Below are 18,934 nucleotides of genomic sequence, written 5' to 3' on the forward strand. Positions count from 1 at the left end.
TTTTTTCCGTTCGCTTCTTTTTCGCTTGCTTCTTGTTTGCTCGTGTGTTGGATTGCTTGCTTGTCACGATGGCTCTTTCCAGATTTGGTGATCTTCACCTTAAAAGGTTAGAAGAAATTGAAAGCAACGTTAGGAGTTTTATGGTCTTACAATTTGAGCATAATAATTTCTTTAGAAACGAGCTTAAGGAACAAAAAAGTTTTATGGGTTATATGAATAAAGAGCTCGATGATATGTCTAAAGAATTTGATGGTTTGAAATCTCATATTGCTCATCTTGAGAAGTTAATAGCTGAGGTTTCAGATAAGCAGGCCACCTTAGTTAATAAGATGGCCGCTAAGCCGGAATTTTTTTGGGAAAATAAAGATGAAGATCTAAAAGTTATTGATGTATCCCCTATTAAATCTTTGTTTTGCAATATGAATCTTGATAATGATGGGACTGAATATGATCCACCTTTACCTAGAAGGCGTTCCAAAAATTCGGAGTTTGTAGATCTTGATGCAAAAATTGGTAAAAGTGGGATTGAAGAGATCAAAACTCTAGATATTAATGAACCCACTATTTTGGATTTCAAGGAATTTAATTATGATAATTGCTCTTTGATAGATTGTATTTCCTTGTTGCAATCCGTGCTAAATTCTCCTCATGCTTATAGCCAAAATAAAGCTTTTACCAAACATATCGTTGATGCTTTAATGCAATCTTATGAAGAAAAACTTGAGTTGGAAGTTTCTATCCCTAGAAAACTTTATGATGAGTGGGAACCTACTATTAAATTAAAATTAAAGATCATGAATGCTATGCTTTGTGTGATTTGGGTGCTAGTGTTTCCATGATTTCAAAAACTTTGTGTGATTTGTTAGGTTTCCGCGAATTTGATGATTGCTCTTTAAACTTGCACCTTGTGGATTCCACCATTAAGAAACCTATGGGAAGAATTAATGATGTTATTATTGTTGCAAATAGGAATTATGTGCCCGTAGATTTTATTGTTCTTGACATAGATTGCAATCCTTCATGTCCTATTATTCTTGGTAGACCTTTCCTTAGAACGATTGGTTCAATTATTGATATGAAGGAAGGGAATATTAGATTCCAATTTCCGTTAAGGAAAGGCATGGAACACTTCCCTAGAAAGAAAATAAAATTACCTTATGAATATATTATGAGGGCCACTTATGGATTGCCTACCAAAGATGGCAATACCTAGATCTATCCTTGCTTTTATGCCTAGCTAAGGGCGTTAAACGATATCGCTTGTTGGGAGGCAACCCAATTTTATTTTTAGTTTTTAGTTTTTTGCTTCTGTTTAGGAATAAATATTTGATCTAGCCTCTGGTTAGATGTGTTTTTATGTTTTAATTAGTGTTTGTGCCAAGTTTAACCTATAGGATCTTCTTGGATGATAGTTATTTGATCTTGCTGAAAATTCCAGAAACTTTCTGTTCACGAAAATAATTGTTAAAAATCACCAGAACGTGATAAAATATTGATTCCAATTGATTCTGATCAATAAACAAATTGTCTAGGTCTTCCTATTTTGGCTGAATTTTTGGAGTTCCAGACGTTTGCGTTAGTTACAGATTACTACAGACTGTTCTGTTTTTGACAGATTCTGTTTTTCGTGTGTTGTTTGCTTATTTTGATGAATCTATGGCTAGTAAAATAGTTTATAAACCATAGAGAAGTTGGAATACAGTAGTTTTAACACCAATATAAATAAATAATGATTTCATTACAGTACCTTGAAGTGGTGTTTTGTTTTCTTTCGCTAACGGAGCTCACGAGATTTTCTGCTGAGTTTTGTGTTGTGAAGTTTTCAAGTTTTGGGAAAAAGATTTGATGGATTATGGAACAAGGAGTGGGAAGAGCCTAAGCTTGGGGATGCCCATGGCACCCCAAGATAATATAAGGACAACTAAAAGCCAAAGCTTGGGGATGCCCCAGAAGGCATCCCATCTTTCGTCTACTTCCATCGGTAACTTTACTTGGAGCTATATTTTTATTCACCACATGATATGTGTTTTGCTTGGAGCGTCTTGTATTATTTGAGTCTTTGTTTGTTAGTTTTCCACAATCATACTTGCTGTACACACCTTTTGAAAGAGATACACATGATTCAGAAATTGTTAGAATACTCTATGTGCTTCACTTATATCATTTGAGTTATATAGTTTTTGCTCTAGTGCTTCACTTATATCTTTTAGAGCACGGTGGTGGATTTGTTTTATAGAAACTATTGTTCTCTCATACTTCACTTAGATTATTTTGAGAGTCCTACAAAACAGCATGGTAATTTGCTATAATTATGATAGGCATTCAAAATTAGTAAAAAAAAATCTGAGTGTGTTGAATACTATGAGAAGTTTGATGCTTGATAATTGTTTTGAGATATGGAGATGGTGATATTAGAGTCATGCTAGTTGAGTAGTTTTTAATTTGAGAAATACTTGTGTTAAAATTTTTGATTCCCGTAGCATGCACGTATGGTGAACCGTTATGTGATGAAGTCGGAGCACGATCTATTTATTGATTGTCTTCCTTATGAGTGGCGGTCGGGGACGAGCGATGGTCTTTTCCTACCAATCTATCCCCCTAGGAGCATGCGCGTAATACTTTGCTTTGATAACTTGTAGATTTTTGCAATAAGTATATGAGTTCTTTATGACTAATGTTGAGTCCATGGATTATACGCACTTTTCTTCCTTCCACCATTGCTAGCCTCTCCAATATCGTGCACTTTTCGCCGGTATCATACACCCACCATACACCTTCCTCAAAACAGCCACCATACATACCTATCATGGCATTTCCATAGCCATTCCGAGATATATTGCCATGCAACTTACCACCGTTTCGTTTACTATGACACGCTCCATCATTGTCATATTGCTTCGCATGATCATGTAGTTGACATCATATTTGTGGCAAAGCCACCGTTCATAATTCTTTCATACATGTCACTCTTGATTCATTGCATATCCCGGTACACCGCCGGAGGCATTCACATAGTCATATTTTGTTCTAAGTATTGAGTTGTAATTGTTGAGTTGTAAGTAAATAAAAGTGTGATGATCATCATTTTTTAGAGCATTGTCCCAAGTGAGGAAAGGATGATGGAGACTATGATTCCCCCACAAGTCGGGATGAGACTCCGGACTAAATATAAAAAAAGAAGAAATGCCATAAAAAAGGCCCAAAAAAATGATGAGAGAAAAAGAGAGAAGGGACAATGTTACTATCCTTTTATCACACTTGTGTTTCAAAGTAGCACCATGATCTTCATGATAGAGAGTCTCCTATGATATCACTTTCATACACTAGTGGGAAATTTTCATTATAGAACTTGGCTTGTATATTCCAATGATGGGCTTCCTCAAAATGCCCTAGGTCTTCGTGAGCAAGCGAGTTGGATGCACACCCACTTAGTTTCTTTTGTTGAGCTTTCATACACTTATAGCTCTAGTGCATCCGTTGCATGGCAATCCCTACTCACTCACATTGATATCTATTAATGGGCATCTCTATAGCCCGTTGATACGCCTAGTTGATGTGAGACTATCTTCTCCTTTTTTGTCTTCTCCACAACCACCATTCTATTCCACATATAGTGCTATGTCCATGGCTCACGCTCATGTATTGCGTGAAGATTGAAAAAGTTTGAGAACATCAAAAGTATGAAACAATTGCTTGGCTTGTCATCGGGGTTGTGCATGATTTAAATACTTTGTGTGGTGAAGATAGAGCATAGCCAGACTATATGATATTGTAGGGATAACTTTCTTTGGCCATGTTATTTTGAGAAGACATAATTGCTTAGTTAGTATGCTTGAAGTATTATTATTTTTATGTCAATATTAAACTTTTGTCTTGAATCTTTCGGATCTGAATATTCATACCACAATTAAGAGAATTACATTGAAATTATGCCAAGTAGCATTCCACATCAAAAATTCTGTTTTTATCATTTACCTACTCGAGGGCGAGCAGGAATTAAGCTTGGGGATGCTTGATACGTCTCCAACGTATCTATAATTTTTAATTGTTCCATGCTATATTATATTCTATTTTGGACATTATTGGGCTTTATTATACACTCTTATATTATTTTGGGGACTAACCTGGCCCATCCCAGAATTGCTATTTTTTGCCTATTTTAGAGCTTCGCAGAAAAAGAATATCAAACGGAGTCCAAACGGAATGAAACCTTCGGGAACGTGATTTTTGGAACGAACATGATCCAGAGGACTTGGACCCTACGTCAAGACATCAACCAGGAAGGCACGAGGTAGGGGGCGCGCCTACCCCCCCCCCCCCTAGGCGCCCCCTCCACCCTCGTGGGGCCCACGTTGCTCCACCGACGTACTTCTTCCCCTATATATACCTATGTACCCCCAAACTACCAAATACGGAGCCAAAAACCTAATTCCACCGCCGCAACCTTCTTTACCCGTGAGATCCCATCTTGGGGCCTTTTCCGGAGCTCCGCCGGAGGGGGCATCGATCACGGAGGGCTTCTACATCAACACCATAGCCTCTCCAATGATGTGTGAGTAGTTTACCTCAGACCTTCGGGTCCATAGTTATTAGCTAGATGGCTTCTTCTCTCTTTTTGGATCTCAATACAATGTTCTCCCCCTCTCTTGTGGAGATCTATTCGATGTAATCTTCTTTTGCGGTGTGTTTGTTGAGACCGATGAATTGTGGGTTTATGATCAAGTTTATCTATGAACAATATTTGAATCTTCTCTGAATTCTTTTATGTATGATTGGTTATCTTTGCAAGTCTCTACGAATTATCAGTTTGGTTTGGCCTACTAGATTGATCTTTTTTGCAATGGGAGAAGTGCTTAGCTTTGGGTTCAATCTTGCGGTGTCCTTTCCCAGTGACAGTTGGGGCAGCAAGGCACGTATTGTATTGTTGCCATCGAGGATAACAAGATGGGGTTTATATCAGATTGCATGAATTTATCCCTCTACATCATGTCATCTTACTTAAAGCGTTACTCTGTTCTTTTGAACTTAATACTCTAGATGCATGCTGGATAGCGGTCGATGTGTGGAGTAATAGTAGTAGATGCAGGCAAGAGTCGGTCTACTTGTCTCGGACGTGATGCCCTATGCTTCAGCCATAAGTTCTATCTTGTATGCAATGCTGTGTACCAGACCTGATGTGTGCCTTGCTATTAGTTTAGCAGGGAGGTACCAAAGTAATCCAGGAGTGGATCACTGGACAGCGGTCAAGAACATCCTAAAATACCTGAAAAGGACTAAGGATATGTTTCTCGTTTATGGAGGTGACAAAGAGCTCGTCGTAAATGGTTACGTCGATGCAAGCTTTGACACTGATCCGGATGACTCTAAGTCACAAACCGGATACGTATTTATATTGTATGGTGGAGCTGTCAGTTGGTGCAGTTCCAAGCAAAGCGTCGTGGCGGGATCTACGTGTAAAGCGAAGTACATAGCTGGTTCGGAAGCAGCAAATGAAGGAGTCTGGATGAAGGAGTTCATATCCGATCTAGGTGTAATACCTAGTGCATCGGGTCCAATGAAAATCTTTTGTGACAATACTGGAGCAATTGCCTTAGCGAAGGAATCCAGATTTCACAAGAGAACCAAACACATCAAGAGACGCTTCAATTCCATCTGTGATCAAGTCAAGGAGGGAGACATAGAGATTTGCAAAAACATACGGATCTAAATGTTGCAAACCCGTTGACTAAGCCTCTCTCACGAGCAAAACATGATCAGCACCAAGACTCCATGGGTGTTAGAATCATTACTATGTAATCTAGATTATTGACTCTAGTGCAAGTGGGAGACTGAAGGAAATATGCCCTAGAGGCAATAATAAAGTTGTTATTTATATTTCCCTATATCATGATAAATGTTTATTATTCATGCTAGAATTGTATTAACTGGAAACTTAGTACATGTGTGAATACATAGAAAAACAAAGTGTCCCTAGTATGTCTCTACATTGACTAGCTCGTTAATCAAAGATGGTTAAGTTTCCTAGCCATAGACACGTGTTGTCATTTTATGAACGGGATCACATCATTAGAGAATGATGTGATGGACAAGACCCATCCGTTAGCTTAGCATTATGATCATTTAGTTTATTGCTATTGCTTTCTTCATGACTTATACATGTTCCAATGACTATGAGATTATGCAACTCCCGAATACCGGAGGAACACTTAGTGTGCTATCAAACGTCACCTCGTCATTGAAGCCTGGTTCAGGGGCTACTGAGGGAGTCCTGGACTAATGGGTCCTCGGGCGTCCGACCTATTGGCCATGGGCCGGACTGATGGGCTATGAAGATACAAAGACCGAAGACTCTCACCCGTGTCCGGATGGGACTCTCCTTGGCGTGGAAGGCAAGCTTGGCGACCCAATATGTGGATTCCTTTCCTTGTAACCGACTTTGTGTAACCCTAGATCCCTCCGGTGTCTATATGAACCGGAGGGCTAGGTCCGTAGGACAGAAGACGGATAATCATAGTCATACAGGCTAGACTTCTAGGGTTTTAGCCAGTATGATCTCGTGGTAGATCAACTCTTGTAATACTCATATTCATCAAGATCAATCAAGCAGGAAGTAGGGTATTACCTCCATAGAGAGGGCCCGAACCTGGGTAAACATTGTGTCCCCTGTCTCCTGCTACCATCATCCTTAGACGCACAGTTCGGGACCCCCTACCCGAGATCCGCTGGTTTTGACACCGACACCCACTCCCGATGATGACCGTAGTTTGAGGAGTTCATGTATCCACTATGTGTTAATGCTTTGTTCCGGTTCTCTATTAAAAGGAGGCCGTAATATCCCTTAGTTTCCAATATGGACCCCGCTACCACGGGAGGGTAGGACAAAAGATGTCATGCAAGTTCTTTCCATAAGCACGTATGACTATTTACGGAATAGATGCCTACATTATATTGACGAACTGGAGCTAGTGCCGTATCGCCCTAGGTTATAACTGTCTCATGATGAATATCATCCAACAAGTCACCGATCCAATGCCTACGAATTTATCTTATATTGTTTCTGCTAAGCTACCACTGCTATCATCACTGTTACACTTGCTGCAAAATACTGCTATCACTGTTATCGTTACCGTTGTTGCTATCACTATTATCAAAACTATCATATTACTTTGCTGCTAATCACTTTGCTGCTGATCACTTTGCTGCAGATAATTAATCTCCAGGTGTGGTTGAATTGACAACTCAGCTGCTAATACCTTTCAAATATTCTTTGGCTCCCCTTGTGTCGAATCTATAAATTTGGATTGAATACTCTACCCTAGAAAACTGTTACGATTCCCTATACTTGTGGGTTATCATGCGTCTTCATAGGATACCCAAAAGAAACTGTTGGGTACACCTTCTGTCACAGATCCGAAGGCAAGATATTTGTTGCTAAGAATGGATCCTTTCTAGAGGAGTTTCTCTCGAAAGAAGTGAGTGGGAGGAAAGTAGAACTTGATGAGGTAATTGTACCTTCTCTCGAATTGGAAAGTAGTTCATCACAGAAATCAGTTCCAGTGATGCCTACACCAATTAGTGAGGAAGCTAATGAAGGAAATATGCCCTAGAGGCAATAATAAAGTTGTTATTTGCATTTCCTTATATCATGATAAATGTTTATTATTCATGCTAGAATTGTATTAACCGGAAACTTAGTACATGTGTGAATACATAGACAAACAGAGTGTCCCTAGTATGCCTCTACATTGACTAGCTCGTTAATCAAAGATGGTTAAGTTTCCTAGCCATAGACATGTGTTGTCATTTGATGAACGGGTTCACATCATTAGAGAATGATCTGATGGACAAGACCCATCCGTTAGCTTAGCACTATGATCGTTTAGTTTATTGCTATTGCTTTCTTCATGACTTATACATGTTCCTATTACTATGAGATTATGCAACTCCCGAATACTGGAGGAACACTTAGTGTGCTATCAAACGTCACAACGTAACTGGGTGATTATAAAGATGCTCTACAGGTGTCTCCGATGGTGTTTGTTGAGTTGGCATAGATCAAGATTAGGATTTGTCACTCCGAGTATCGGAGAGGTACCTCTGGGCCCTCTCAGTAATGCACATCACTATGAGCCTTGCAAGCAATGTGACTAATGCGTTAGTTACGGGATGATGCATTACGGAACGAGTAAAGAGACTTGCCGGTAACGTGATTGAACAAGGTATGATGATACCGACGATCGAATCTCGGGCAAGTAACATACCGATGACAAAGGGAACAACGTATGTTGTTATGCGGTTTGACCGATAAAGATCTTCGTAGAATATGTAGGAACCAATATGAGCATCCAGGTTCCGCTATTGGTTATTGACTGGAGATGAGTCTTGGTCATGTCTACATAGTTCTCGAACCCGTAGGGTCCGCACGCTTAACGTTCGGTGACGATCGGTATTATGAGTTTATGTGTTTTGATATACCGAAGGTAGTTCGGAGTCCCGGATATGATCACGGACATGACGAGGAGTCTCGAAATGGTCGAGACATAAATATTGATATATTGGAAGGCCGTGTTTGGACACCGGAATGGTTTCGGAAAGGTTCGCACATTTTTCGGAGTATCGGGGGTTACCGGACCCTCCACCCGGGGAGTTAATGGGCCTTCATGGGCCCTAGTGGAGAGAGGAGGAGGCGGCCAGGTGGAGGCGCACGCCCCCAAGCCCAAACCGAATTAAAATAGGGTTGGGGGCGGCCCCCCTTTCCTTCTCTTCTCCTCCTCCTTCCCTCCTTCTCCTAGTCGAATAGGAAATGGGGGATCCTACTTGGACCGGGAGTCCAAGTAGGACTCCCCCCATGGTGCGTCCCCCCTTGGGCCGGCCCCCCTCCTCCCCCCTTTATATACGTGGGAGGGGGCACCCCAAAGGCACACCAAGCCTTCTCTTAGCCATGTGCGGTGCCCCCCTCCACAGTTACACACCTCGGTCATATCATCGTAGTGCTTAGGCGAAGCCCTACGCCCGTAACTTCATCATCACCGTCGCCACGCCGTCGTGCTGACGGAACTCTCCCTCAACCTCAACTGGATCAAGAGCTCGAGGGACGTCATCGAGCTGAACGTGTGCTGAACAAGGAGGTGTCGTACGTTCGGTGCTTGGATCGGTTGGATCGTGAAGACGTTCGACTACATCAACCACGTTACTAAACGCTTCCGCTTTCGGTCTACGAGGGTACGTGGACACACTCTCCCCGCTCGTTGCTTTGCTTCTCCTAGATAGATCTTGCGTGATCGTAGGAATTTTTTTGAAATACTACGTTCCCCAGCAGCTAATGATGATGATCATGAAACTTCAGATCAAGTTACTACCGAACCTCGTAGGTCAACTAGGGTACGTTCCACACCAGAGTGGTATGGTAATCCTGTTCTGGAGGTCATGTTACTAGACCATGACGAACCTATGAACTATGAAGAAGCGATGATGAGCCCAGATTCCGCGAAATGGCTTGAGGCCATGAAATCTGAGATGGGATCCATGTATGAGAACAAAGTATGGACTTTGGTTGACTTGCCCGATGATCGGCAAGCCATAGAGAATAAATGGATTTTCAAGAAGAAGACTGACGCTGATGGTAATGTTACTGTCTACAAAGCTCGACTTGTTGCGAAATGTTTTCGACAAGTTCAAGGAGTTGACCACGATGAGGCCTTCTCACCCATAGCGATGCTTAAGTCTGTCCAAATCATGTTAGCAATTGCCGCATTTTATGATTATGGAATCTGGCAAATGGACGTCAAAACTACATTCCTTAATGGATTTCTTAAAGAAGAGCTGTATATGATGCAACCAGAAGGTTTTGTCGATCCTAAAGGTGCTAACAAAGTGTGCAAGCTCCAGTGATCCATTTATGAACTGGTGCAAGCATCTCGGAGTTGGAATATACGCTTTGATAGTGCGATCAAAGCATATGGTTTTATACATACTTTTGGAGAAGCTTGTATTTACAAAAAGTGAGTGGGAGTTCTGTAGCATTTCTAATATTATATGTGGATGACATATTGTTGATTAGAAATGATATAGAATTTCTGGATAGCATAAAAGGATACTTGAATAAGAATTTTTCAATGAAAGACCTCGGTGAAGCTGCTTATATATTGGGCATCAAGATCTATAGAGATAGATCAAGATGCTTAATTGGACTTTCACAAAGCACATACCTTGATAAAGTTTTGAAGAAGTTCAAAATGGATCAGTCAAAGAAAGGGTTCTTGCCTGTGTTATAAGGTGTGAAATTGAGTCAGACTCAATGCCCGACCACTGCAGAAGATAGAGAGAAAATGAAAGTCATTCCCTATGCCTCAGCCATAGGTTCTATCATGTATGCAATGTTGTGTACCAGACCTGATGTGTGCCTTGCTATAAGTTTAGCAGGGAGGTACCAAAGTAATCCAGGAGTGGATCACTGGACAACAGTCAAGGACATCCTGAAGTACCTGAAAAGGACTAAGGATATGTTTCTCGTTTATGGAGGTGACAAAGAGCCCGTCGTAAATGGTTACGTCGATGCTAGTTTTGACACTGATCCGGACGACACTAAGTCACAAACCGGATACGTATTTATATTGTATGGTGGAGCTGTCAGTTGGTGCAGTTCCAAGCAAAGCGTCGTGGCGGGATCTACGTGTAATGCGAAGTACATAGCTGCTTCGGAAGCAGCAAATGAAGGAGTCTGGATGAAGGAGTTCATATCCGATCTAGGTGTAATACCTAGTGCATCGGGTCCAATGAAAATCTTTTGTGACAATACTGGAGCAATTGCCTTAGCGAAGGAATCCAGATTTCACAAGAGAACCAAACACATCAAGAGACGCTTCAACTCCATCTGTGATCAAGTCAAGGAGGGAGACATAGAGATTTGCAAAATACATACAGATCTAAATGTGGCAGGCCCGTTGACTAAGCCTCTTCCATGAGCAAAACATGATCAGCACCAAGACTCCATGGGTGTGAGAATCATTACAATGTAATCTAGATTATTGACTCTAGTGCTAGTGGGAGACTGAAGAAAATATGCCCTAGAGGCAATAATAAAGTTTTTATTTATATTTCCTTATATCATTATAAATGTTTATTACTCATGCTTGAATTGTATTAACCCGAAACTTGATACATGTATGGATACATAGATAAAACTCAGTGTCCCTAGTATGCCTCTACTAGACTAGCTCGTTAATCAAAGATGGTTACGTTTCCTGACCATAGACATGTGTTGTCATTTGATGAACGGGATCACATCATTAGGAGAATGATGTGATGGACAAGACCCATCCGTTAGATTAGCATAATGATCGTTAAGTTTTATTGCTATTGCTTTCTTCATGACTTATACATATTCCTTTGACTATGAGATTATGCAACTCCCGAATACCAGAGGAACACCTTGTGTGGTATCAAACTTCACAATGTAACTGGGTGATTATAAAGATGCTCTATAGTTGTCTCCGAAGGTGTTTGTTGGGTTGGCATAGATCGAGATTAGGATTTTTCACTTCGAGTATCGGAGAGGTATCTCTGGGCCCTCTCGGTAATGCACATCATGATAAGCCTTGCAAGCAATGTGAATAATGAGTTAGTTACGGGATGATGCATTACAGAACGAGTAAAGAGACTTGTCGGTAACGAGATTGAACTAGGTATGAAGATACCAACGATCGAATCTCGGGCAAGTAACATACCGATGACAAAAGGAATGACGTATGTTGTCATTACGGTTTGACCGATAAAGATCTTCGTAGAATATGTAGGAACCAATATGAGCATCTAGGTTCCACTATTGGTTATTGACCGGAGATGTGTCTCGGTCATGTCTACATAGTTCTCGAACCCGCAGGGTCCACACGCTTAACGTTCGATGACGATTTGTATTATGAGTTATGTGTTTTTTGGTGACCGAAGATTGTTCGGAGTCCCGGATGAGATCACGGACATGACGAGGAGTCTCGAAATGGTCGAGAAGTAAAGATTGATACATTGGACGATAGTATTCGGACACAGGAAGTGTTTCGGAATGTATCGGGTACATATCAGAGTACCGGGGGGGTTACCGAAACCCCCAGGGGAAAGATATGGGCCATATGGGCCATAGAGGGGAGGCAAGGAAGCCCCCAAGGGGGTGGCGCGCCCCCCCCCCCATGGGGAGTCCGAATTGGACAAGGGGAGGGGGCGCGGTCCCCCTTTCCTTCTCCTCCTCCCTCTCCTTCCCCCTTTCCCCTTCCAGTAAAGCGAAAGGGGGGCCGAATTGGACTAGGGGTCCAAGTGGGACTCTTCCCACTTGGCACGCCCCAGGCCGGCCTCCCCCCTCTCCCTCCTTTATATACGAGGGCGGGGGGCACCTCTAAGACACATCAATTGTTCTTAGCCGTGTGCGGTGGCCCCTCCACCGTTTACTCCTCTGGTCATATTGTCGTAGTGCTTAGGCGAAGCCCTGCGCAGATCACTTCACCATCACCGTCATCACGCTGTCGTGCTGACAAAACTCTCCCTCGACACTTTGTTGGATCAATAGTTCGAGGGACGTCATCGAGCTAAACGTGTGCTGAACTCGGAGGTGTCATACGTTCGGTACTTGATCGGTTGAATCGAGAAGACGTTCGACTACATCAACCGCGTTAAACTAACGCTTCCGCTTTCTGTCTACGAGGGTACGTGGACACACTCTCCCCCTCTCGTTGCTATGCATCTCCTAGATAGATCTTGCGTGATCGTAGGAAATTTTTTAAAATTGGATGCTACGTTCCCCAACAATCCGCCCCGCTGAACCGAAGGCAAACCAGCCGCGGAACAATGCCACGACCACCGAGCTAGCCGTGCGGCGTTGCCTCCTCCTCCTTCGCTCGGGAACGGAAGCGATCCGACGGGGAGCACTCACGCCATCGTGACCGTGGATCCAGACCTGCTGCTCAATCTGGAGCGAGGGGGGAGAGCAGCTCGCCGGTGGTGGGGATAAGGTGAACGGAGGAGAGAGGGGCTGGGGTGCAGGCTGTGGGAAGGGTGTCGGTGAGTGGTGGCGGCGGCCAAATAGGGAGAGGGAGAGGAATCGGGGCGGTGGTGAACGGGAACGAGGGCGATCCATTTCTCTTTTTTCCTCTTCTTCGGTTTTCTTTTTTTTCACCTCACACAGTAAAAGAGAGTGGTGGACATCACCAGGAGGCGCCCTTTGCGCCACCGTTAATGGGTTTGATTGTATTAACTCTTTCAAAAAGTAACACATTTTCTGAAATGTATGGAGAATTTTTGAAACAGCACATGTCTTTTGTGAATTATGTAAATTTTTTTAAATTTCACATACATTTTGTCTGAAACGCGGGAACATTTTACTGCCACAAATTTCTTATTTATTTTATTATTAGCATTATTTTATGCGAGACAAAGCCCGTCCCATGATGTATAGTCATGCTGTTTTTTTCCTTTCAATTTGGAACCAACAAACACATGCGACGAGCCAGGAAAAAGGTATAATGCCCTGGTATGATATTGCACGATCAAAACACCGTTGTGCGCATCGCATTCATGTGCGCTCTACATCAACAAAGAAACCGGGCCAGGTCCCCGAGATGATATGCCGAGTCAGTCTCTCGGAGGTGCTCATAGGGGTAGGGTGTGCGTGTGTGCGTTCATAGGGACGAGTGTATGCGCGCAGCGGCGATCCAGAAAGAAAATGAAGTGGGGGGGGGGGGCTCAAAGTTAATGACGAGTAAGTTAAACCCCTTTTAGAAGAAAAAAGCAATTTTCTCCTAATCCTTTTGTGCAAATAAGCTCAAACTTTACCAGATTGCTACTGGTCATATGTACTATTTACTAGAGTTTTTTTTAGAATTTTTGAAAACTATCAAATATTCAACCAAAATTAGGATCAGTTGAGCAAAATAGCTGTTATCTCCTAATCATATTGTGAAAATAAACTTACAGTTTCCTAGATTACTACTGTAAGCATGTAGTACTTACTGGAATTTTTTTAATTTTTATATGACAATTTATGAAACAAAATTTGGACATTTTGTCAAAATAGCTATTATATACCAATCCCTTTGTCCGAAGATGCTCAAACTTTCCCAGATTCATACTAGTCACATGTACTCCCTCCGTCCGGAAATACTTGTCCGAGAAATGGATGAATCTAGATGTATTTTAGTTCTAGATACATCCTTTCTCTGACAAGTATTTTTGGACGGAGGGAGTAGTATTTACAAGAGTTTTCTCAGATTTTTTGGAAGTAGTCAAATTTTGAGGTAAAAATTGGTATTGTCAATTTAAACAGCCAATACGTGCCAAATATGAGGCGTCGAGAGGTGTTGCAGGCAGCAGCCCGCTGGAATGCGAGAGCAACTAGTTAACGAGCGCTCCTTCGGGAGCCTCGTAACGATCAGCGCCACTTGGCGCGCTCTCAGCCATTCGCCACGTGTCGCGCTCTGGACGCTCCCTTCGGATTTTGTTTTTTTTTCGCACGCGTTTTCGGCTTTTTAAACGGTTTTTTGGGGGTTTTTCGACATTTTGGTTTTCCCCCGGTCTTTCTTAACTTTTTGATCAAAAAAAATTTTGCATGAAAAAAATGTTTTTCTTTTTTTTTCTTTCGCAAAAGTCACGGTTTTTCTTCCGCGAGAGGCACGGTTGTGCTTTAGTGAGAGTCACGGCCGTGCCTTTCGGAAACGAAAAAACGCGTTTTCTATTTTTTTTTTCTTTCGCGAGAGTCACGGTTTTGCTTCCGCGAGAGGCACGGTTGTGCTTTCACGAGAGTCACGGCCGTGCCACTCGGAAAGGAAAAAACAAAACGCGTTTTCTGTTTTTTTTCTTTCGCGAGTCACGGTTTTGCTTCCGCGAGAGGCACGGTTGTGCTTTCGCGAGAGTCACGGCCGTGCCTCTCGGAAAGGGAAAAAATACGCGTTTTCTGTTTTTTTTCTGTCGCGAGAGTCACGGTTGTGCTTTCGCGAGAGGCACGGTTGTGCTTTCGCGAGAGTCACGGCCGTGCCTCTCGGAAAGGGAAAAAAATACGCGTTTTCTGTTTTTTTTTCTGTCGCGAGAGTCACGGTTTTGCTTTCGCGAGAGGCACGGTTGTGCTTTCGCGAGAGTCACGGCCGTGCCTCTCGAAAACGGAAAAAAACGTGTTTTCTGTTTTTTTCCTCTCACGAGAGTCACGGTTTTGATTCCACGAGAGTCACGGTTTTGATTCCACAAGAGGCACGGTTGTGATTTCGCGAGAGGCACGGGCGTGCCTCTTTCGGAAACAGAAAAAAACCATGCTCCCGGTTCGGTTTTTTCGCCCGGTTTTCTTCGTCCGGTTTTTTTCATGAAAAAAAAGTTCGTCCAAACTTATCAACATGGGATCTAGTTTTGAAGATCTCGACGCGAGGAATCCAATGGTGAAAATGGTTCGAGATTTGGACGCACGGTTTAAGAGATAAAACATTTTAAATAAACGGATCTACAAAAAAGAGAAAACTCCCAGGTTGCGACAAGTGGCGCGCTGCATGGGTGCCACTTGTCGCGACCTGGGAAAGTGAAGTGTTCTTTGCAACGAGTACTCCTCAATTAGTGATTTCGCTGGAATGCTCGAGACCAGCGTTTATAGGGGCTGAGCAGATGGGCCTGTGTTTTCTGGGCTGGGCTGGGCTGCACCGATGACTTGATGAGTAGTAGTAAAAAAAATGTTTGAATTTGGAGGGCATGCGTGTGTATATATATAGATGAGTGTTTTGCGTTAGTACTGCGTTAAAAAAAAAGGTGGGAGACAAGCAAAGGCTGCCGATCGAACAGAACAGCTGCATTGGTTCCTTCGGCGGGAGGAGGGGTCGATTCCATTCCTTGAACCGGGCCACCTCCTTTTCCGAGCGAGGACGCCGTGCTTCCAAGCCACTGCTACCACTACGTGCGGAAAACAAGCAAGCACATGCAGCAGTAGGGTTCGGCGTTCACGAGGCCGGCGCGCCGGCGAGGTGGCCGCCTTTACACAACACGCGGCGGCGAGCTGTTCTGTTCGATCGGCAGCCTTTGCTTGTCTCCCACCTTTTTTTTAACACAGTACTAACGCAAAACACTCATCTATATATATACACACGCATGCCCTCCAAAATCAAACATTTTTTTTACTACTACTCATCAAGTCATCGGTGCAGCCCAGCCCAGCCCAGAAAACACAGGCCCATCTGCTCAGCCCCTATAAACGCTGGTCTCGAGCATTCCAGCGAAATCACTAATTAAGGAGTACTCGTTGCAAAGAACACTTCACTTTCCCAGGTCGCGACAAGTGGCACCCATGCAGCGCGCCACTTGTCGCAACCTGGGAGTTTTCTCTTTTTTGTAGATCCGTTTATTTAAAATGTTTTATCTCTTAAACCATGCGTCCAAATCTCGAACCATTTTCATCATTGGATTCCTCGCGTCGAGGGCGGATTACGTTTGCTGCGACGCCGCGCATCTCCGCTCCGTACTCCTCCCCTTCACGTCGCGACGCATACGTGCGAACGGCAACGCCACTTCCATACGCAAAGCTGCGGGGCAACATGGGCCGCCGGCCTATCTTCGAACGGTAGAAAGGTCCCGCTGACCTTCGCCGGGCAGAGTCAACACTCGGGTGACACTATCTCAAGCGCCACGCCTCGTGCAGAGCAAGAAACGCACGAGTTCAGTTGGCTTTGAGTATTTGCCCCCACTTTGTTTGGGATTTTCTCATTTCGTTTCACTTCAGATTCAGGATGGTCCAGTGCCAGCAGAGTGCATAAACCTGCCCTGTCTCGTCAGAAACAGAGTTTCTCAAATGGAACTTTGCTGGAAGAATCGGCAAAAGGCACAAATTTGATCTCGAGGCGAAACTATTTTACAAAGTGAACTATTTTTAAAAGTATTTCACCCAGTTGACCTCTAATGTGTAGCGCCTGACAGTAAGGCGCTGCACTTTATTGTGCAGCGTGCGTCTAACACTCAGGCGCCACACCTGTGCAGCGTCCGACAGCTAGGCGCTGCACTACACTGTGTAGCGCCTAGCTGTAAGGAGCTGCATAGTAGAGTGCAGCGCGTAGCTGTTAGGCTCTGCACAAAAGGGTCAGCGGTGTGAAATATTTTCAGAAACAATTCAGCTTGTGAAATACTTTTGCTTTGAGGTCAATTTTGCCGGAAGAATTGTCCAGTTTGGATTGTTTCTCCTTCCAGGATGATCAGTAATTGCTGGAAGAACTTTGCTGAATTTTGGGTGGCTACGCCGCTAGATACAGATATCGTTCAGCGACAGAGTGGAGGACTCGTCATTGATTCTTAGTCCTTCTCTTTGCATTCCATTGGAAAAGAACAGACTCATCGGATTGGATGATTGCATCTACATACACCATTATTCGAATTTAAAATGCACCTTATTCGTATCATTCTGTATGAAAAAAACCCCGCCAATTCACATCGATTTCATGCCGCTCCCCTTCATGATCAAAAAGAATTTCTGCAACACACCGAGCTACCGCAAATGTACCGGCACCACAATGCCTAATCCATGAAGCAAATTACTGATCTCTTTAGTCATCATTCAGCAGGATGACCGGCGGCGATGCCGAACCTGTCGCCGTTGGCATCGGCATCGGCATCGCCGGCGGCCCGCCTGGCCTTCCACTTCTCGTACTCGGGGTCGTCGGTGGGCAGCTCGTGGCGGCACAGCGGGCAGGTGTTGCGGATGGCGAGCCACGGCAGGATGCAGGCGTCGTGGTAGAGGTGCGCGCACGGCAGCCTCCGGGCCCCCTCGCCGGCCTCGATGCCGTCCTTGCACACCGCGCACTGCGCGCAGCCCCGGACCGCGACCACCACCGTCGGGAGGCCCTCCACGGCGGCCTTCGCGGCCGCCCGCCCGCCCTTGGCCGGGGCCTCGTGCTCCGCCTCCGCGGCCATCTGCCCGAACAGCATGTCGTCGTCGTCGGCGCCGTCGAGGAAATACGTCTCGATGCCCCCGACGCCGACGTCGTCGACGTCCTCGTCGATCAAGAGGCTCCCCAGGTTGTTGGCGGCGAGGAGCACCTCCCACTCGAGGCTCCGCGGCGCGGGGGGCTGGGCCTCCTCGTGGCCCCGGGCGGCGACCTGCTCCCACTCGTCGGCGTCGCTCAGCGCGAGGTCCCAGCGCTGGTGCGCGTCGTGCTCCTCCAGCTGCAGGCAGTCCCAGCAGAGCGGCAGGCCGGGCTCGTCCGGCGCCACCGCCCAGTCGGCGCCGTAGTCCTCGTCGTGGAAGTCGAGGCCGAGGAACGCCGCGGCGGTCTCCTGCCGGGCGGCGACGCAGCGGTCCATGCGGCGGGGAGGGAAGAAGGGCGCGGCGTCGGAGTCGGAGTCGGAGAGGAGGGAGGGGAAGGGCGGCCAGAAGGAGGGGAAGGTGAGGGCGGAGGAGGAGGCGGCGGGGTCGTCGTCGCCGGCGAGCGGGAGGAGGAGGTGGTGGGAGAGCGAATTATTCGCCATTGGTGGCAGCGGCCCAAAGGCAGGGTGGGGGTGGGGGTGGGGTGGGGACGTTTGCGCTGCCGGTGCGGTGCTGCTCGCTCGCTCTCCCTCTCTTTGCCCTGTTTGCTTTCGTCCACTCGCTGCGCCGCGCTTCGCCTGGCTTTTGTTTTGTTTTATTTTCTCCCCTACCTTTTGTGCGCGCTTTAAAATTGGGATGGGATGGGATGGGATGGGTTTGGGTTGGGTTGGTGTACCGGACGTCCGGCGCCGGCGACGGGAACGAGGCGGGCGTGCACGACGCGACGCGACGTCTGCAGGTGAGCAACGGGTCCGTTGTGCTCGCTCGCTCCTGGGCCGAAACGACGCCCGCCAAGTAGGCTCAGCGCCAGCCCTACGTACTCGCAAAAACAAAAACAAAAAAAATCTGGCCCTAAGTCTCTCTCTCTTTTTTTTTATAAAAAACATTTATGACGTTTTTTTAGAAAGG

General features: G+C 44.9%; 1 protein-coding gene across 1 annotated transcript; it reads right to left on the reverse strand.

Moving 5' to 3' along the window:
• Positions 1-17,318: 17,318 nt before the first annotated feature.
• On the reverse strand, positions 17,319-18,538 carry LOC123141735 (E3 ubiquitin-protein ligase CIP8). The gene has a single exon (XM_044560811.1). The coding sequence runs from the start codon at positions 18,466-18,468 to the stop codon at positions 17,554-17,556; it is 915 nt and encodes a 304-aa protein (XP_044416746.1). The 5' UTR covers positions 18,469-18,538; the 3' UTR covers positions 17,319-17,553.
• Positions 18,539-18,934: the final 396 nt, after the last annotated feature.

Source organism: Triticum aestivum, chromosome 6D, assembly GCF_018294505.1.
Source record: "Triticum aestivum cultivar Chinese Spring chromosome 6D, IWGSC CS RefSeq v2.1, whole genome shotgun sequence".
Taxonomy (NCBI): Eukaryota; Viridiplantae; Streptophyta; class Magnoliopsida; order Poales; family Poaceae; genus Triticum; species Triticum aestivum.